Source organism: Carex rostrata, chromosome 27 (assembly GCF_964058835.1).
Source record: "Carex rostrata chromosome 27, lpCarRost1.2, whole genome shotgun sequence".
NCBI classification, from domain to species: domain Eukaryota; kingdom Viridiplantae; phylum Streptophyta; class Magnoliopsida; order Poales; family Cyperaceae; genus Carex; species Carex rostrata.
In genome coordinates, this window is record NC_135944.1 from 6013696 (window position 1) to 6036093 (window position 22398).

At 32.0% G+C, this 22398-nt stretch overlaps 2 protein-coding genes across 2 annotated transcripts; both read left to right on the plus strand.

The window, feature by feature from the left end:
- The first annotated feature begins 1745 nt into the window (after positions 1-1745).
- On the plus strand, positions 1746-5394 carry LOC144544898 (F-box/LRR-repeat protein At3g59210-like). The gene is made up of 4 exons (XM_078293441.1): positions 1746-1834; positions 3633-4633; positions 4912-5067; positions 5161-5394. The coding sequence occupies exons 2-4, from the start codon at positions 3674-3676 to the stop codon at positions 5383-5385; spliced, it is 1341 nt and encodes a 446-aa protein (XP_078149567.1). The 5' UTR covers positions 1746-1834; positions 3633-3673; the 3' UTR covers positions 5386-5394.
- A 7633-nt stretch (positions 5395-13027) lies between these two features.
- On the plus strand, positions 13028-14213 carry LOC144545290 (F-box/LRR-repeat protein 25-like). The gene has a single exon (XM_078293876.1). The coding sequence runs from the start codon at positions 13117-13119 to the stop codon at positions 14140-14142; it is 1026 nt and encodes a 341-aa protein (XP_078150002.1). The 5' UTR covers positions 13028-13116; the 3' UTR covers positions 14143-14213.
- Positions 14214-22398: the final 8185 nt, after the last annotated feature.

A 22398-nucleotide genomic window follows, 5' to 3' on the forward strand; every position in this document is an offset into this window, starting at 1 on the left:
TTACTAAAAATAACTACTTGGCGTTGAATTTCAAAAACTATCCAATTCGGTTACGCAGTAACCGGATTTTTATTTTTTTTCCGGTTACCCAATTCCCGGATTAGTGAAATGGGTCCGGTTATTGGTTAACCGGAAATGAGCAAAAAGTTTGGTATGGTATATGTCCGGTTAATGGTACACCGGTTTTGTGTGTGTGTGTGTGTGTTTTTTTAAAAAAAAAACAGAAATTATTATTATTTTTTATTTTTTGTATTAAAATATTAGAAATGTTGAATATATTTCTTTGAAAATAGATGGAATACAATATAATTTGATTTATTAGAAAGACTGCAACAAATAACCCGGATCAATATTTTTCAGGTCGGATTTTTCGCGGCTGTAAGAAAAATTAATATATTTTTTTATGTGTTATTGGAAAAAAAATAAAAATGCTTAGATTCCGAGTTATTGATCCCGGTTTAAAAGTCACTTCTATGTAATCTAGAAAATATTATGATCTTTCTAGTACATTTAATTTATTAAAAGTTATATCTATTTTGAAAAAAAAAATTTAATTTATTTAATAATTATTATTCAAAAATAATTCTCAAAATAGATACAACTTTTAATAAATTAAATGTACTAGAAAGATCATAATATTTTCTAGATTACCTAGAAGTGACTTTTGAACTGGGATCAATAACTCGGAATCTAATCATTTTTATTTTTTTTCCAATAACACATAAAGAAATATATTAATTTTTCTTACAGCCGCGAAAAATCCGACCTGAAAAATATTGATCCGGGTTATTTGTTGCAGTCTTTCTAATAAATCAAATTATATTGTATTCCATCTATTTTCAAAGAAATATATTCAACATTTCTTATATTTTAATACAAAAAAAAATAATAATTTCTGTTTTTAAAAAAAAAAAAAAAACACAAAACCGGTGCACCATTAACCGGACATATAGCATACCAAACTTTTTGCTCATTTCCGGTTAACCAATAACCGGACTCATTTCACTAATCCGGGAATTGGGTAACCGGAAAAAAAAAATCCAGTTACTGGATAACCGGATTGGGTATTTTTCGAAATTCAATGCCGAAGTGGTTATTTTTTGTAATTTAATTTATTTTTTGGATATAAATAAAAAAATCGGGATGACAGGTCTGTTAACAATTTATGGCCTAAGTTACATGTGTTGTTTCCTTTCAAATAAACCAAGTTCAACCTTGTGTCTCAATTTGAGAACAATTTGTGTCATCATATTGCGTCTTGAACTAATTTTAAAAAAAAAAAATCTCAGTATTAAATATGTGAATTGTAAAACAGGAAGCGCTTACCCATCAGCCATTAAGCCTGGCCCAATTCAGCAGCTCATGCAATATTTGCTTACAACTTTTAGAATGAGCCAGATCAGTTTTATGTTCGTATCATTATTGTTATAAAATATTGATAATTAAACAACAATTATCTAGGAAAAAAAATATTTTAATGCGAACCATGTAATTTTTATTATAGTAATATCTTAGTTAATGTAGTATCATATTATATTAATTGTAGTAATACTTTATTTATTTACAATGACATAATTGACTGGATACTAGCAGCGGATTATTCTTTCTTTATTGGGCCTTTATTGGGCCAGTACCAGGCCCATGTAATGAACTCATTGAAATAAAAAACAACCGAACTAAAAAACAAAGATTCGTCTCTTTGAATTTCTTTTTGCTTCTAAAACCTAAACCCAAGAGAATCGCACTTCGTTCTTCGCCATTTGATTCTCAAGCAGGATATTCAAATCGACCACCAAAATATGTAATCGAAATAGTTACAGTGTGTTTCCTACAGGTCAGTTTTTAATTTGTTGTTGTTTTCTCCGCCTTTCAAGCTATTAAGGAGTTTAGGTCTCGTTATTCCACCAAAGGGTCAGTTTTTAATTTGTTGTTGTTTTCTCCGTCATGTTTGGTTGTGGCCTAAAGGGTGGAATAAGGAGTTTAGGTCTCGTTATTCCACCAAACGTGCCTTAATTGAGCTGGACTAAGATGACATAGGTCGATCTTTAGACCGGCTTAAATTAAACCACCTCACATGGTGGTTTAATTTTTATTCCACCTCGTGGTCTAACTTGAATGATTATAGTAATATTTTATTTGTATATAATTAGTATATTATTATTAGTATAAAATTGTATAATTAATATCTTATATTGTTAATATATTAAATAATTACTATAATAATATTATATAATTAATATCATTTTATTAATAATTATTATTAATAAATAATTATATAATTATTATGTTATATTGGTAATATATTAAAGAGTTAGGCTAATATGACACTAGTGTTATATCAAACTAAATAACACCACATCTTAAACCCTTAGATCTGCTTTAAGATTCGTACAAAATAAAGTGCTTGAACAGTAAAAGCGTTTTGTACGAATCTTAAAGCAGATCTAAGGGTTTAAGATGTGGTGTTATTTAGTTTGATATAACACTAGTGTCATATTAGCCTAACTCTATATTAAATAATTGTTATATAATATTGTAATATATTATAGTTATTATTAATATATTAATATTGTGTAATTAGTATCTTATTAATGATATATAACTATATAATTAATATGTTATATTAGTAATATATTAAATAATTATTATAATAATATATTAATATTATATAATTAGTATTTTATTATTAATAATTATTATTAATATATAATTATACAATTAATATCCTATATTATTAATATATTAAATAATTATTATAATAATATTATAATATATTAATATTATATAATTAATATGTTATATTGTTAATATATTAAATAATTATTAAAATAATATTACAATCTATTATAGTTGTTATTAATATATTAATATTATATAATTAGTATTTTATTATTAGTAATTATTATTAATTTATAATTATATAATTAATTATTAATATTGTTAATATAGTAAATCATTATTATTATAATATTATAATATTTTATAGTTGTTATTGATATATTAATATTATATAATTAGTATCTTATTATTTATAATTATTATTAATTATTAATTATAGAATTAATATTTTCTATTGTAAATACATTAAATAATTATTTTAATAAGATTATATAATTAGTATCTTTTTATTAATAATTATTATTAATATATAATTATATAATTAGTATTTTATTATTAATAATTAATATTTTATATTATTAATATATTAAATAAAATTTATAATAATATATAATATATTACAGTTATTATTAATATATTAATATTATATATTAGTATCTTATTATAAATAATTAACCAATTTAGGCTTTCAAAACTTTAGTCCTCCACCAATTCTAACCAAACAAGAAATAGTTTAAGCTATAATTTAACTTTAGGCCTCAACCAAACATGAATAATTTAGACCGGCCTAAGTTGGAATAACCAATTTAGGCCTCCTTAGCTTTAGGCTACAACCAAACATGGGGCTAGGGTTTACGATTATGAGAAAATTAAAGTACATTGACTATTAAATCTCACTTATTTCTTTAGAATTTAGTTGTTTCTGTGTCTGATGGTATAATATTTCATTATTTGTGCATTTCCCTTTTACCAGTAAATAGTATCTCTTATAGTGCCTTTGTTATTTTTTGAAGCAATTGAAAGGTGTTCGAGTGAATGCATCTGAGAGCTAACAATGAAAAATGCCAAAATTTCAAGTGAAGAAAACTGTGATTTTATAAGCAAATTGCTCGACCTGATACTTCATCAGATATTGGGATTATTGAGGGTTAAAGAGGCAGTCAAAACATGTGTGCTGTCAAAGAGATGGGAGCACCTGTGGACCTCTTTACCCTCTCTCAACTTCATTTTTAACGATTTATTTGACAATTTTGATGAGGATTTTGACGACAACGAGTCTGCTTTTTCGGCTAAGTGTGAAAAATTTGTTAATTTTGTGAATGCAGTGCTTCTGAGGCGTAAGCCCTTGGATTTGGATGTGTTTCAGTTGCACTGTTATGAACTGTCAAATTCTCAAGAAATAAATTGGATCCGTTATGCCATGAATCATAATGCTCGAGTTCTCCAACTTACCCCCTCTGAATTTATTCCATGGTCGACCTACACTTGCGCATCATTACAGAAACTGTACCTCAATGGTCCTGATGGAGATTTTCACAATTTAGATTCATCTGTTCAAAGAGTAAATCTTCCGAATCTTAAAAAACTAAGCATTTTTAATGCGGTTTCTCTTAACTCTAGTTATGTGAAGAACTTTCTTTGTGGATGTCCAAAATTGGAATTTCTTCTGATAGATACTTGCATATTCACTAAATATTGCATAATTGCTCATGATAATCTAGAGTATCTAGTTCTTGTAAGGTCTCTAATAAAAGATGAACTGTTTGTTAGTGCTCCTAATCTCCTTTCATTTTCCTATATGGATGAACTACCTTTACCATGTAAAACAACTCTAAATATGCCATCTCTTGAATCATCATGTTTAACTAGTTGTGATCCTCCATCTATCTTTCAAATAAACAAAACTAGTTGTTATCCTTCAATGGTCAAATGCTTGGAGGGGATGGCTACTTGCCTTCGTTTCCTTACAAATGTTGAACTTTTGGAGTTACATTTCGAGTGTTGTCAATACAAGGTATGCACCTCATATTCTCCTTTTGCAAATAATGTTAATTTTAATTTCTTGAAATCTTGGCATGACAAATAGAATGTAGGAGTTATGTTAGTTTATATTGCATGTCTTCAACAGATTCTGAATTAGTGTAATATGCAAAATAGCAATTTTTTTGAAAGAATGCATAATTAAATAAAAATAAAGTTAATTGTATTTATGATTTTTCTTGACTGATATAATATTCAATGCTTGACTTGATTCTGACTTCTAACCTTGTGTTTATATTTTTCTAAATTTAGGAATTGTTGGCATCTGTTTTGTCGCTCGAATTGCCAATATTTCCGAATCTTAAGAATGTGACTGTTGCCTTTTGTGTGTTTTCTTGTTTCCAAATGGTAACTTGGATCGTGAAGAGTTCGCCGAAGTTAAAACGCTTACAATACTACAAAAAGAATGTGTAATGTTCTTTCCCATTAGTACCAATTTCTTAATCAAAGTCTTTTTCACTTGCATAGTTTATTAAAGATCTCATTTGTTATTGTTTGCAGTTGTCTCATGGTGAAGAGGAAGCTAGTACAAACGAGTCAACTAAGGTCTCGTCGACAATTGCAATATTTCCACACAAAAAGCTTAAGATAGTTGAGGTCAAGTACTGGAGATATAATCAGATGGTGCGACAATTGGCAGACGCTTTGATGGACGGTACGAAAGAATTTGAAAATCTAAAGATTTGTTGGTCCAAGTACAAAAGTAGTAGGCAATATTTGAAGTGAACTTTCTAATATTATTTCCTGAACTTCAAAAAAGAAAGAACAGTGGAGTTCTTAATTTGGAGTTTCTCTGTATTTTGCTAGTTGCTACTTGAAAATCTAACTTATATTAGTAGTACATGTTTTGTTGTCTCAACTAATTTATTGTAGTTAATTTCTGGCTGATTAATTGGATTTTTATCTGTTAATTTATGGCTAATTAAGGAAGCCAAACTATTCACGAAAAATTTCAATGGAAAATAGAGGTAGGTAATATTGGTGCCAGTTCATGGTATATTTGTTTACTAAAGGTAGGTAATTTTGATACCAGTATAGAATGTGTTATCAAACTCTAATTATGTTGGTCCAAAGAAAATAATAGAAAGTAAGCTATCAAAACTAGAGTCTAGAGGTGAGAAGAACAAACAAAGATATAAAAGAAACAAAAATTGAGAACAGATCTGGAACTGTTAGGCTATTACTGAAACAAAAATCATGAAAATAGGTCAAACAAGAAATATATATATATAAAAAAAAAAACCACTTCACAATAAAACAACACTGATTACATTACTTCACTTGACTATACCAGTTCATATTAATCTAGGCACAAAACAAAAAATTACTGCAAAACAGAATACAGAAAGATGGTACCAGTTCAAACAGCCCTTTACTGTATCGGCTTGCAATTGAATTACAGTAGTGCAATTGCATTACTTCACTCGACTGTACCAGTTTATATTAATCTGCGCAAAAAACAAAAAATTACTGCAAAACAGAATACCGAAAGATGGTGCCAGTTCAAACAAGCCTTTACTGTACCAGCTTGTAATTGAATTACAGTAGTGCAATTGCATTACTTCACTTGACTGTACCAGTTTATATTAATCTATGCACAAAAGATGGTACCAGTTCAAACAAGCCTTTACTGTACCAGTTTGTTTGCAATTGAATTACAGTTGTGCAATTGCATTACTTCACTTGACTGTACCATGTTATATTAATCTACGCACAAAACAAAAAATTACTGCAAAACAGAATACAGAAAGATGGTACCAGTTCAAAAAAGCCTTTACTGTACCAGCTTGCAATTGAATTACAGTCGTGCAAAATTACAGGAGACACATTATTACTGCAAGGAATGCGAAATAAACCAAAAAAATACAAGAGTCGCATAATTACTGTCAAAAATTACACAATCTTATAATTCCAAACATAACAGAAAAAAATAATAGTACAAATGGGAAATAAAGAAAATTAAGTGCTGCCTTTTCAAATATTGAAAGCATTATTTGGTGCTTTTTTTTTTTTTTTTTTGTACCAAGTTTCAAGTGCAATTGCATAATAACATCTTACAAGACTACATACTTGGGTCTATTTTTTTTTTTTTTTTTCCAATTTGACTATGCTAAATGTAATTATAGCTTATGGACAGTAAACAAAAGTACAACAAAGAAAAAAAACTATATAAATCAAATAAAATTAAGCGCTTTTGCTTTAGGAAAATTTAATCTTCTCGAGTAATGATCAATCAAAGATCATCAACATAAATGTAATCTTCAAATGACCTTCAACATAAAAAAAAATTAAAGAAGAAAATGAACTTTTTGGTAAAGGCTAGATAATTCTGTTATTATAAATGGTAAACCTTCAAATTACCTTCAACAGCATGTTATTTTCTGAGGGACGAACCATAGCACACAAGAACACCTTCCAAGTCAATGGGTTTGTCAAACAGGCATGTCAGATTTTATGTGGCAAACTCTCCCATTGCCAGAGAGGATTTTGCCGCATTTTTGGAGGCAGCACAGAGCGCTTAATCAATGGGTTTAAATTTTGAGCAATCTGTTAATCTTGGCATTGATTGATGTATATCTCAATTATTTCTTTTGATTTTAGTTCTTTCAGTGTTTGATATATATTTACATGGTATAGTATTTTTGTATTTCCAGTATACCAGTAAATACCTTTTTTTTTTCTTTTTTCTTTTTGTAGAATCTTGACTTAGTTATAGAAGCTTTTATTGTGTTTTAGCAAGTGAAAGGTGTTTGATCGAGTGAATGTCTTTGAGAGCTACTAATTAAATAATGCAATGAAGAGGGCTAATATCTCAAGCAGAGGAAATTGTGATTTTATAAGCAGTTTACCCGACCCGATACTCCAAAATATATTGGGGCTTTTGACAACTAAGAAGGCAGTCCAGACATGTGTGTTGTCAAAGAGGTGGGAACACCTATGGACCTCTTTACCCTCACTGAACTTAAATTTTCCCGATTTCTTTGACAATCCCTACAATAATTTTTTTGACAATTCCGATGATGATTCTGATTACGATTCTGATGATAATTATGACATTGTCAAAGAGATGAAAGCACGTATGGAATCCATTTCAGCTAACTCGGTTTGGTTTGTAAATTTTGTGAATGCATTCCTGCTGAGGCACAAGCCCTTGGATTTGGATGTGTTTCACTTGTATTGTTATGAACTTAAGGAAGACTCTGTAGAAATGGATTGGATCCATTATGCCATGAATCATAACACTCGAGTTCTCCATCTTTTCCCCCTGCAATATTATTCCATGGTCCACCTACACCTTCACATCATTAGAGAAATTGTACCTCTATTCTCCTGATAAAGATTCATCTGTCCAAAAAGTAAATCTTCCTAATCTGAAAAAACTAAACATTTCTTATGCGAATCTTGACTCTAATTATGTGAAAAACCTTCTTTCTGGATGCCCAATACTAGAATTTCTTGAGCTAGATACTTGCAATTTCAATGATTGCATAATTGCTCATGAATATCTAAAGTATCTAGTTCTTGTAACGCGTCGAATAAAAGAAGAACTGTTTGTTAGTGCTCCTAATCTCCTTTCATTTTCCTATGAGGGTGAACTATCATTACCAAGTAAAACAACTCTAAACATGCCATCTCTAGCATCATCACGCTTAACTAGTTGTGATCCATCATATTCCTTTAAAAAATGGAAAACTAGTGTGATCCTTCGATGAACAAATGCTTGGAGGGGATGGCTACTTGCCTTCGTTTCCTTACAAATGTTGAACTTCTAGAGTTACATTTCGAGTGTGGTTTACACAAGGTATGCACCTCATATTCTCATATTGCAAATAATGTTAATTTTAATTTCTTTAAATCTTAGCATGACAAATAGAATGTAGGAGTTATGTTATTATATACTACAAGCCTTCAACATTTCCTGAATGAGTGTAATCTGGAAAATAGCAAATTTGTAAAAGAACGCATAATTAAACAAAAACAAAATTAAGTGTATATATGAATTTTTTTTTCTGGTATATTCTGAGCATTGCAATGACTGAAATATATCAAATTCAATGCTTGACTTGATTTTGACTGCTAAACTTGTGTTTATATTTTTCTAAATTTAGGAATTGTTGGCATCTGTTTTGTCGCTTGAATTGCCAATATTTCCGAATCTCAAGAATATGATTGTTGCTTTTTGTATGTTTTAATGTTTTCAAATGGTATCTGGGATCCTAAAAGAGTTCGCCAAAGTTGGAAAAACTTACAATACTACAAAATGGATGTGTAATGATTTTTCCCATTAGTACTAATTAAGTTTTTAATCTTAATCTTATCACTTGCATAATTTTATTAAAGATCTTATTTGTTATTGATTGTGTAGTTGTCTCATGGTGAAGTGGGAGCTAGTACAAATCATGAATCGACTAGCGTCTCGTCAACAATTGCAATATCCCCATACAAAAAGCTTAAGATAGTTGAGATCAAGTACTACAGGTATGATCAGATGGTACGACAATTGGTAAACACTTTAAAGTATGATACAAAGGGATTGGAAAAATCTGAAGATCTATCGGTCCAAGTACAAATGTAATACTAGACAATATTAGAGTTGAACATTTTGATATGATATCCTCAACTATCAAAAAGAAAGAACAATTGAGTTTTTAATATGGTGTTGCTGATCTCAACTATAAAAAGAAAGAACAATTGAATTTTTAATACGGAGCTGCTCTGTGTTTTCTTAATTGCTACTTGAAAACCTAACTTTTATTAGTAGTAATATGGCTTTGTAAGTCAGGTTTCTTTTGTGATGTAATATTGCTCATGTTTGATTTGAATAGCTTGTACGTTTTGTTGTCTCAACTAATTTATTCAGATGTGTTATTTTCTATTATTTGGGAGTCCTTGGAATGGTTATGTTGGATCAAGCATCAATTTGTATTGTGCTCGTTGGATTTAACTAGAGCAGTTGAGAATAATGTACTTGCTAAAATAAATTCTTTTTTCTATGACTGAACCAGAGATTCTTACTAAATCTAAATCAGTTTGAGCTTGTGTGCTGTGCTGGGTATGAAATATGAATTAGATCATGTTTTAAGTTGATGACTTCATTACTAAATCAGTTTGGCCAATTTTCATGATTTGTGCAAATTTGTTGAAATTTGTATCAAAAGCTCCTTATAAATCTGTAAGTATATATCTGAAAAAGGGTATATTATATGGAATATTAAATTGAAATCTTTTTCATGAAATAGTTGTTTCAGGAAATTGCAATCTTTTGCATCAGGGACCCGGATCAGGTTCAGTTAATAGGCTATTGGTTATCTCAGGTTGTATTGAGATCATTAATATAATAATTAAGAGCAATTCCAGGATCTTTTAATTGAGACCTAAATAAATTAACCATTAATTTTTAACTTAATTTTTTTGTGCAGTATGTGTGGATTAATTTTAGGAGGGATGACAGGACCTTTTAACAATTTATGACATAAGTTTCATGTGTTGTTTCCTTTCAACTAAATCAAGTATCAACCTTGTGTCATCATGTTGAGTTTTGAAGTAATTTTTTTTTTTTAAAATCTCAGTATTAAATATGTAAATTGTAAACATGAGGGGTTTATCCATCAGCTAGCTAGCCATGCCATTCATTCAGCCCATGCAATATTTGTTTAAAACTTTAGAATGGGCCAGATCCGTATTATTTATGTCTTACATACAACAAAGAGAAAATATATTAGAAAGATGCTAGCTAATTAAAGAGTTAAATGGATTAGCATGAATCTATATATATGGATTAACCTGTATTATATTCATTCTCCTTATTTAGTGGTACTAACATCTATATATGGATTAATTAACCCCTATCCAAACTTTAGAATGGAATTGACTTATTCGGGTCGGATCAAGAATAAACATTCTAGCTAGATGATGCATATGACTCAAGTAAAACCCAACAGATAAACCCTAGAATCTCTCTCTCTCTTTCTCTTCTCCTCTAAAATATATATATAAAAAAAAAAACAAGAACGAGAGAGGCATAGAGAAGAAAGAAGAAATAGGAGAAGAATGGAAGAGCTCTCTCCTTTGCTATGATTAGCCAATTTCAGGTAATTGTATGAGCTTTGTTCAAATTTTGTGTTTCTTCCAATATCTCTCAAATATGTAGTTTGATGGCAAATATGATTTCAAATGGCATATGCATGAGGAATGGCAATGGTTTCTTATAGAAAATAGGCATAGATATATTAAAATTTCGCATGTTTCCATGGAATTGACTTATTGATCATGCTTAATGTGAGTTTTTAAGGGGATAATGACAATTTGACTAGGTTGGTATTTTTTTTGGAGTTTTGATCGAAACTCTAAAACTGTGCATAAAATATATAGATTACTGGAATTTTTATTTTTATCAAAGTATAGCCCTGAATTTCTAAGTGTTCATTTGGTATAACGGGTATATATACTCGAGTGGATGCTGGTACCAGATAGTAGAAGTCATGTTGCATAAATTTAAGAATGAAATTATCAAAACAATTAATCTTACGCATGATTCTATGTATTGTATACTCAGTTATGTAATCTTTTTAAGGTCAAGCGAGGTTTTCAAAATAATTATATGGCTTACTTTCCTGTGTTGTTTATTCTCTTTTCAATCTCTGATCCTTCATCGGCTATGTGCTAGCTTAAGAGCCGTATTGCTTGATTCCTTTACATTCGGTACTTCCCATATTCTCTCTTTTTGCCTTGCTCTTAGGTTGTGAGTCATTCTTGAATTAGTTTATAGATGCTAGTTGTGAGAAATTTTACTAGGAAGTATTGGATTTCAGCCATGCTAGTACCCAATTGGTACCCCCTTTTCTGTTTTGCTCGCTTCTGGTATGAATTGTGTGTCTGGTGTGAACATTTTTTTCTTAATTATGTCAAAATCATAGTAGGAAATATTGGCCGATACCGATACGTATCGGTATCGGCTGAGTCCGATCCGATACCGAGCCAATATTCACGGATTTTCTGTTTTTCGTCCAATTTATGCTATTTTGGTCCGATACCAAGCCGATAGTTCTATTTAAAACTATGCTGCCAACAACCATGTAGCAATAAAAGGTTTATATATGCTGCCAACTACCCGCGGTTAAATAGAACTCCAAAATAAAAGGTTCAGAAATGGAGAAGGGATGTGAAATTGAGTAATATGTCTCTACCACGTAGCAATGGATTGATTGTGTTTACATGCATGCTGCCAACTAAATAGTAAATAGAACATGCATGCTGCCAACTCTGCTGCACGTAGTAATGGAATGATTGTGTTTACAACTTTACATGCTGCCAACTAAATAGTAAATAGAACATGTATGCGGCCAACTATGCTGCCCGTCATTAAATAGTAAATAGAACATGTGTTTACAATCCTTCACTTGGGTCTACAATGTCTTCTTTTTTTGGCTCCGGACAACAATATCCCCATTTTTATCATAATACAGACGACGATGAAGTGATCCAGCCAGCACGGGATAGTTTCCGGCAGTGAAAGAGTGTGTTTATAGTTTTAATGCTTGTATTATATTGTATTAGTGGATTATTTGATTGTAATCATTTATCTAAACATAAATTATTGACAAATTATTTTTTTATCAAATTTTTTCTATTTTTTTAGTGTAACATAAGCTCCTGGTCAAAAAGTCTGATTTTTCTGATCCGAATTGGCCGATACTAGCCGATACACTGATCCCGGATCGGTATCGGTCGGGACCGATCCCGATCCCGATACCGATATTTCCTACTATGGTCAAAATATGATTTTCTGTTTGTGAATTTTTGTTATAATGCAATGGATCCAAGAGGTCAAAACTGAAAAATTTAAGTGAGAAAAACTAATATTATCCTTATGCAAGCACAGATTCTGTCGAGCCGGACTTGACGATACCTTCTGAAGCAACTGATACTACGCTATCTTTTGCGTTGTTTACGGTTTCATTTCTTTTTAGAATCTAAATACTATTCCTTTTCAGCATTTTAAATACTGGATTGTTATGTGTAGTCCAAAGTGTTGTTGTCCGGTCTACCAATTATAATTGATAATAATTTTGCTAATCAGAAACAACTGTTGTGGCAACTTTGATTTTCGATAATTATTGGAGTCTACAGTTAAGCATTGTTCACATTTGTATATGAAGACCATTATTTAATTAAACTAATTAAGATGTGATTATTATGCTTTGGGTATTTAATTCCTGATTTGGATTTCTTGTAAATTCTCAAACAGAACCTAAATCCCGCATTAAGAACTTTTATTTCTCACATATTTTCCACTTCTGTGTGGTCCATGAAATAGTATTTGTGTATTTCTCTTATTCCATTAAATACCTCCCTGTAGAATCTTGGCTAATTAAAGTTCTTATTGTGCCTTTGTTTTTTTAGCAAGTGAAAGTTGCTTGAGTGAATGCCTCTGAGAGCTACTAATTAAACAACGCAATGGAGAGTGTTGATATCTCAAGCAGAGGAAACTTTGACTTTATAAGTAGATTGCCCGACCCGATACTTCACAACATCTTGGGGCTACTCAACACAAAGGAGGCAGTCCAGACATGTGTGCTGTCAAAACGGTGGGAGCACCTCTGGACCTCTTTATCCTCCCTCAATTTCGAATGGAAAGGACACCTGGCGTTTCTCAACATGACAACTGAATCTGTGAAATTAGGAAAATTTGTGGACACTTTCCTGCAGAGGCGCGAACCCTTGAATTTGGATGTGTTTCGCTTGCCCTGTTTTAAGTTTCAGTCAATGAATGCATGCCAAGTAAGCAACTGGATTCGTTATGCCGTGAATCATAACACTCGAGTTCTTCATATCACATACGATGGTTCTGTGCCATGTTGCATCTACACCTGCACATCATTAGAGGAACTATACCTCGGTTTTCCTTGTATAGATTCATCTGTGCCGATAATAAATCTTCCTAAACTTAGGAAATTAACCATTCGTTATGAACATCTTAACTCGGGTAACGTGAAGAATCTTCTTTCTGGATGTAGAACACTGGAATTTCTTCGGCTAGATAGTTGCTTTTTCATTGAATGCATAATAATTTCTCATGAATGTCTAAAGCATTTAGCTATTGTAAATTGTTATAGAGATGGAACCAGCCTGTTTATTAACACTCCTAATCTTCTTTCATTTTCTTATGATGGTAAATTATCTAAAACAACTCTAAACATGCCATCTCTAACGTTTGCATCTTTAGTGAGATGTAATTCTTTGACGAACACTTCCTCAGAGGAGTTTGTTACTTTCTTTTGTTCCCTTACCAATGCTGAATTTCTGGAGTTACATCTTGAGTGCAGTTTGCACCAGGTATGCTTCTCATATTCTCATTTTGCAAATAATGTTAATTTTAATTTCTTTAGAGTTCAGTCTGATAAAGAGAGTGTAGAAGTTCTGTTATTATATAGGATAACACTCCAAAATAGCAAATTTCTAAAAGAATGCATAAATAAATAATTTAAAAATAAAGTTAAGTTTGTATTTATCAAAAATTTCTACAGGTATATTATGAATATTGCACTTGACTCAATGATACCAAATTTGATAGTTGACTTTGTATTACATTGTGTTTATATTTTAGGAATTGCCAATCGTTGTTTTGCCACTAGAATTGCCAATATTTCAGAAGCTGGAGAATGTCACTGTTACTTTTCCTATGTTTTCTGATTTTCAAATGGTAGCTTGGATCCTAAAGAGTTCGCCAAACTTGATGAAGCTTACAATAATACAACAAGAAAATTGCGTAATTTTTTTTCACTTGGTTACTAACTTTCAATATGTAGTATTTTCATTTGCATGGTTAAGTAAATTTCTCATTTGTTATTGGTTACAGTGGATTCATGAAAAAGTGGAAGATAGTGCAAATGTGCCGACTAACACCTCATCGATGATTACTATTTCTTCATGCAAAAAGCTTGAGATAGTTGAGGTCAAGTATTGGAAATATAATAAGATAGTGCGACAATTGATAGACACTTTGAGGGATGGTACAAAGGAATTTAAAAATCTGAAGATGAATATGTCAAAGTACAAAAGCAATACGCAATATTTAAAAAAGAAAGAAAAAATTAAATGAGTTTTTAATTCGGTGTTCACTTGTGTTTTGCTAGTTGCTACTCAAAGCTTACTATTACAATATTGGTAACATATATAACTTTGTAAGCCAGCCTTATTTTGTGATGTGAGACTACTGTTAATGTTTGGTTTGAATAGTGTATATCTGTTTTGTTGTCTCAGCTAATTTGTTGGGATGTGTAATTTTCTATTGGTTGAGAGTTCTTGAAATGGTTATGTTTGGGTTAGGTATCAATTTGGACTGCCACTACTAGAATCCGAGTTTATTGCATGCATCTGAAAATGGCTTGTTGCAAGCGCCTAGCCTTGCAACAAGCCCGAAAAGGCTTGTTGCATGCGCTTACCCTTGCAACAATAACCTTGCAACTGCTTTCCTTACAACTGCTAAGTATTTGCAAGGACACCCTTGCAACAACTATTTTATGACTTGTTGCAAGCGCCTAGCCTTGCAATCACTACGCATGCTAATACTTTCCCAGTTGACCCCGTTTCTAGTATTTGCAAGGCTAACACTCGTGGGTCCCACCTGACTATATGCAAGGCTAACACATGTTGGTCCCACTTGACTATATGCAAGGCTAACACTTGTGGGTCCCACTTGACTATTTGCAAGGTTAACAATGATACTTTTTGCATGCTCTATAGTTCTTAACATTTGCATTTATATACCAACACAAATAATGACCATAATATCTATAATATATCACCATATTCCCTAATTCTACAATCCTCTCCCTGTACCAATCTGGTACTAATCCGGTACCAACCTAATAATTTTTAAATTTCTCATTTCCCATTGAACCAGATTTACATAAACACATTGAAATATAGAGATAAAACATGTAATTAGCAACAATCAACATAATATATTGCATCAAAATACCAAAAAGTATTACAACAACAGTATAACAACATGAGCCTACGTCTTATAGTGCTGAACAACTAGAGTTGAAATTAAAATAGAAGTTGATAGAGCTTGTAAGTAATGAAGTTTTAAGAAGGGATCAAAGTTCAACACAAATCAGCTTAACTCTCCCGCCCAACATCTTTTAACCTGAAGTAAAAAAAAAATTATATGAAGTTAGAAAATATGAAAGAGAGTTCTGTGGACTTTCTTGTTGTCAAAATAAGGGATTTTGTGTTGGACATACAAAATCACAAACAGGTGTTGCATACTTGAGGTCTTCATCCCATGGGCACTCCGACCAGAAATTCTCAAAATCTTCCTATATGGTACATGTTAACACAAGGTGCAATCAGTTAAATCAATATTTTGATCCTGAGGTCAGAATTGTTGAGTTTAATTAGTTGTGGACTCAAGTTTGGGCAAATTAATAATGTGATATTGTTTGGGCAAATAAAATCTATTCTTTAGATTGTGCACAAACTGTGTGAGCTACAAACTCAACCATCCAATGATCCATTACTGTACTGGTACAGATGGCGAAACTGTGTGAGCTACAAATACAAATTGCTTATGTATTCTTGGGAGTTGGGATAGCAAGGTTAAGTTGGTAGGGTTAGATACCAGTACCAATGTTCAGTATGGGATAGGGGTCGATAGATAGTCTAGTACCACTTTCATCAAAAGAAAACCTAGAAAACTAAAAATCAGATCTAACTATACTGATATACAACTAGGTCGACAGTCACTCTTTATTGTAATTGTAAATCTGTGATATACAATTAGTTTGACAGCCACTCTTAATTGTAATTGTAATTTACAATCGGACCAATTTGATATACAACTAGGTTGACAATTGGACCAAATCTTGATATACATCTAGGTTGAGACTTAAATCTGTGATTTTAGGATTCAATGTGCGTGTGTGTGTGTGTTTTTTTTTGAAACTTCTATTGTGATGTGAATCATCTTGGGCTGAAATCATTGTTATGATTTGTCAATTATAGATTTAATGCATGGAATACAACCTGAATTGAGTTACAACAAGCCAGAATTACAAAAAAAAAATATTATTACCGAACTGAGATAAAATCACTTATCAAACGGTGTAATATTCAACCAACATTGTAAATGTACTAACCGTATTGAATTCCATTCGCAGATTTGAAGGTAGTTCCTGAGATGGTTGAGAGGGGGGTACCTTGAACCTAAGAATTATAAGTGGAAGTTCAATGTTAGAATATGAAGAGCATAACACGGCTGATTCAGACTTGTAACAGCTACATCCCATAGATTTTTATCTTAAAATGTTACCTGCAAAGAACCCATATTCCCTGCTGTACCGTCTTGTGGTAGTTCAGCACTGCTAGCTAGTTCCTAAGAAAAAAATGTATATGTGAGAATCCATGAACACAAGAACCCTGTTATTTTAAAAGCCTAAAATAACCCAGATTTTGCTCAATCTAAGAGATGTTGTCAGATGCATATTTGTCAAAAAGAAATTGAGATATAATAAGAATTAACTTAAAGGAAATAAGGAGATATGCCTAACTTTGGTTCTTTTATTATAAGAACACAACATCTAAGAGAAAATTTCAGATAACAATTTTTTAAAACTGTAAGTGTTCAAAATGAGACAGTGTTCTCTCTTTTCTTTGTGTTGTTTTACTGGAAGCAATTTTTCCTGAGTCTCATCTATGCAAACCCAATCATTTTTTAGTTTTTATAAATGCAATCCAATCAATAATTAGACATTGGATAAATTGGAGTAGGAGATTAAAATTGGCTAACTTGGACCTGGCAATTATTTGTGTGAAGAGTCAGCACAATACTAGCAGCAACTATTTTTTGTTTCAACTTAAACTTCGACACCGCTGCACATTAAAAATTTCAAAAAGGTATAACCAAAAATTAAAACAAAGGAGAATCAGAATTAGTAGGAACATTAAACAGAATTTTTTACATCTTTGTATTTAATGACATAAAAATCTAAATAAATTCTAATTGTGCAAAGTACACCTCAGTTGCATCTCAATGTAACATCAACTACATAATGGTGTCTTTAGTCTTTACCAAGACTTAATTACTCCTAGTTTGATCAATATTTTTTTGAATAGTTCAAATTGAACCTCAAGCAATATATCTTTTATGCACTTGTGATTAATTAACCCAATAAGCCCCAATTGATTGAATAAGCCCCAAGTGTCTTTAGTCTTTACCAAGATTCCTCTATTTTCAGTGCCACTTGCAAAGTCCAAGTTGCAATCCTCTCCTCAATTCTACCAATAACTTCATCCTTCAAAAGTCCAAAACTAGGCCTTCGATATGTAATGGTGTTGGATTCAAAAAGCTAATTTGTGGATCTAAAAAGAGAATAACAGGAATTTAGAAGTACCTGACGCTTTGTTTATTTATATTGCCAGTGTCGTGTTGTGCCAGTATGAAATGCCAGTGCTGTGCCACTACCACATCGACCACATTTTTTACCCTTTTGGTGGTTCATATACTCAAAGCTCACTGATCTATTCATGTTTGAGCTCTCATAAATTAGCCTAGCTTTTGAAAGCCTTTCAATTATACTTCTATACCTACAAAACAAATATTATTAAATGTATGTCGACAACAAAACAAATTCAACAAATCAAATCAAACTACCAGTATGCACAAGTCGGTACAACAAATCAAAACAAATATTATTAACTCTGAACCCTAGCACGGCGGCCGCTTGGCTCGGTGGACGGCTTCCAATCAACGGAGCTATGCCTAGGCGTTGCGCTGTGCGGCGAAGGTAACGGCGGAAGGCGAGAGGGGCTGAAGTTGCTGAGCGGTGGACAAAGGGGAGAGCCGGATTTGAGGTGAGCGGCAGAGAGATCAATTTTGAAAACCCTTAGAGAGAGAGAGAGAGGGAAATGAAAATATCTTAGGGTGAAATGAGTGTAAGAGAGATGTCGGCTCCTAAATCCTCTGGATGCGATGGGAACAAAAATTTCTTCAAGTACAGATATTAACAGAGCACATTTAGCTTCAATCAGTGTGTTAAATATATTGTATACTTTAAAATATATAGGTTGTGCGTTACATAAAATTAAAACTGCTCTGCTAATAAAATCATCTCAAATTTCAAAATCCCGTGAGGGAAAATTTAGAGGAAAGTGAAAATGAAACAAAATAAAATTAAGTAATGTATTCATAACAATTAACATGAAAATAATTCTAAAAAATATATTTTTTTACGGTTATTATGGCCAAATTAGTAGAATAATTGATGGTACATATATGTTTAAATGTTTACAAGTAATAATTGATATTGGTTTTATTTATTATAAATTTAACTAGTTCAATTTTTTATTATCGGATTAATAAAATGGTAATTATTAAAATGGCAATAATTTAAAATGATATTGATAGAATTTATACCAAAATATAATGTTAGAACATTTTTATTGCATTATTAAATAATTTTGACAAATTAAATTGTATAGTTGTAATGCATGTTGCATCAATGACTTATGTCAAATATGCATGACCATAGAACATCAACTCTTGTTGGGTGAGTTAATGAAGGAACAAAGCCAAACGTCGTCTGTTAGTCGATCGGAACCGTTCAAATCAAAGAGTGTTCCATTAATTTCATTGTTGATCAGTTTGATTTAATTTGATGGTCATTTACCACTAGTGGAGAACTTAGAATTAGTGTCGGTTGTTTATGGGTATTAGTGTCGGACATTAGGCGACACTAATCGGGCTGATACTAATACTTTGTAAATAGCCGACACTAAAAATAAGGCTTTAGTGTCGGCCATTTATTAAATAGCCGACACTAATAGTATTAGTGTCGGCTATTTATTAAATAACCGACACTAATAAGTATTAGTGTCGGCTATTTATTAAAAAGCCGACACTAATAGTATTAGTGTCGGCTATTTATTAAATAGCCGACACTAATGCCTTACTTTTAGTGTCGGCTATTTAATAAATAGCCTACACTAAATGTTTTTTTTTTTTTTAAAAAAAAAATTTCAAAAATTCACTATAAATCATAGAAAATTCCAAAAATGAAAATTTTTGTTCTGAGATTCTCATATATTTTTTCTGAACTATGTATAAAACAAAAATATCAAATAACACATCCTAATTTACAAATAACACTCGCTAAATAAAATATAATCCAAATTGTCATCACATTTACAAAATCAAAGTTTATCGGTTATTCAAGACCCAATTTCACAATTTCATAAATCTAGAATGAGTAAAAAAACTAAAATCAAATCACAGTGGACACAATTCACCTATAATTCATTTAACTAATGGTGCCGGTTCCAAGTAGGTCACCCGGTCTCAAGTTGCATCCAGAGATACCTTCTATCATAAACCTGTTGTGAGAAACCTTTTATCGATCATCTCATCTCCAACAGGGGTGTCGGCACAGACATCCAGCCCTAAAATCTTGGCTAGTTGAAAACTCAGTAATTTAGACTATTTGAATGTATAAAAGAAAAATAATATGAGAAAGTAAATACAACGCCTAATTTTAATGAGCAAATACCTTCATTATGTATTCTGCCACCAGGTTGGTCTTACCCTCAAGAGCTAATGCCTGAAGGAAAAAGGAACAAAAAAAAGGGAAATTCAAGCAAGTTTATAATTATGGCCTTAGAGACTAAAAAACAAATAAATCAAACATTGTAGAGGCAAATAACACACCTTCATGAATATATCAAGATCCCCGTCAGGCTTTATCCCGACATTCTTCTCTCTCCTGAGATGCTATAAGCATTTCTGTTTATCGACTTGTGTCAGAATTTAGTATTTTAAAATGACAGCAAACCAGATTCTTCAGTTACACCTTAAAAACTGAAATATAAGCACTACAAAATCAACATATTATTACTTTCAAAACTTATGATATCAAAGCCCAAATATATCCAATTAGGTACTAACCCCGTCATTACCAGTCACTTGTTGAAGCAAAGCCAAGTCAGAAGAATCAAAAAAAGAAGATCAATAAACCATTAGTCAAGACAGTACCATAATCTACAACTGTCAAAAACAAACTTACCATATTTAATCCCGACACCTTGACACCTTCCTGCAAAAAAGATTTAGACTAAATTATTGGACTGATATCATCAAATTGCTTGGAAGAAGCTACATTTTTAATTAACCCTATTTTACCAGACCTGACTTCTTCAGAAAAAGTACAGTATTTCACTAGAACCAGAAAATGGTTCGATTTAGCCATTAATTATCCGAAACTAAGCCTTGATTAATGCACAATTCTGCAAATAAGTAGCAATCCCTCCAATTTCAACCCTCAAGTTACAGTCGACCATGCAACAAAACACCCAAACTAAAGGATGAATAAGAGAAAGGCAAAAAGAAAAAAAGGGTGGTGCGTACTGTTTGAGGAGGCTCTCGATCTTGCGAGATTTCTGCTCGATCCGCGTGATAATCGCCTCTAGGTTCTCACGCCATTCAACATTCTTGTAGCAGAGACCGAAGGTTTTGATACACGGAGGAGGGCTGAGTGGCTGAGCGACGGGAGGGATGAGCCCCGGGAGGATTTTTCCACTGAGCGACGGGAGTGATGCCGCGCGATTTGCCTCTTTGCGTCGCCTAGCTTCTTCTCCCTCCTCGCTTTATCTCTCTTTCTCTCTTTCTGTTACTTATCCTTGTTTGCACCGAATTAGAATTTGGAAATGGGCGTTTTGAAAAACCCTAGAGAGACGCGGGAGTATGAGCGAAAATGGTGCGCGAGAGAGAGAAAGCGGGACTGAAAAATCCTAGAGAGGCGCGAGACTGAAATTTTTGCGGGTGCATTATAAATTATTAGTGTCGGCTCGTTATAAAAATACGATACTAAGTATTAGTGTCGGCTCTTTATAAAAAGCCGACACTAATTGTTATTTATTAGTGTCGGCTCTTTATAAAAAGCTGATACTAATACATTAGTGTCGGTTGTTTATAATGAGCCGACACTAATTGTTAGTTATTAGTGTTAGCTGTTAAAAAACAGTCGACACTAATATTATTAGTGTCGGCTTTTTGTAAATGACCGATACTAAAGTATTAGTCTCGGTTTTTTAAGGCGACACTAATTGTACATTCTCCACTAGTGTACACATCCATCCAAGCGACACAATATAGCAACATCTTACGGCTATAAATAGTTTACTTTAGATCGAAGCTTATAATTGTTGGAACTCTAAATTTTTTTGGTCATTAAGGTTCCTGGTACTAACTTGATCATTTTAAAATAAATTAGGCGTCATTTTATTGTAGATCGACTGTTGAATGCTCATGCGGAAATCAACGGTCCACAATCTTTGGCTTAGTTTAAAGAGGCTAAAAATAATGAAATTCTATAAAATTGTCAATATTTGTTATGATTTGTAAATATAAGATGTTAAAAACTTTTTTTTTTTTAGATTTTTTTCATATTTAATTATGTACATGTGTTTAGAGTCAGATTAGGGTTGTAAATACGAGCCGTCTGATCTGTGATGAAGTGTGTATATTATCAATGGATTCTCCGTTTCATGTGCTATTTTCACTGTAATCTTTTGTGTCCATTCACTGTAACCGTTTCATATGCTATTTTACGAAAGAGAGTGCGTTCCCTCTAAGATATCTCATAATTTGAGTGACCACGTTTCAGGTTCCCATTTAAGATGGCACAGGGGCTAGTAATATTTAATCTCTTAGATTCGTGCATAATGTATTTGAACAGTTGA

Coding starts and splice junctions, on each gene's coding strand:
- LOC144545290 (XM_078293876.1), top strand. CDS start 13,117: ATGGAGAGTGTTGATATCTCAAGCAGAGGAAACTTTGACTTTATAAGT.
- LOC144544898 (XM_078293441.1), top strand. CDS start 3,674: ATGAAAAATGCCAAAATTTCAAGTGAAGAAAACTGTGATTTTATAAGC. Junction 4,634..4,911: donor TCGAGTGTTGTCAATACAAG/GTATGCACCTCA, acceptor TTCTAAATTTAG/GAATTGTTGGCATCTGTTTT. Junction 5,068..5,160: donor TACAATACTACAAAAAGAAT/GTGTAATGTTCT, acceptor TATTGTTTGCAG/TTGTCTCATGGTGAAGAGGA.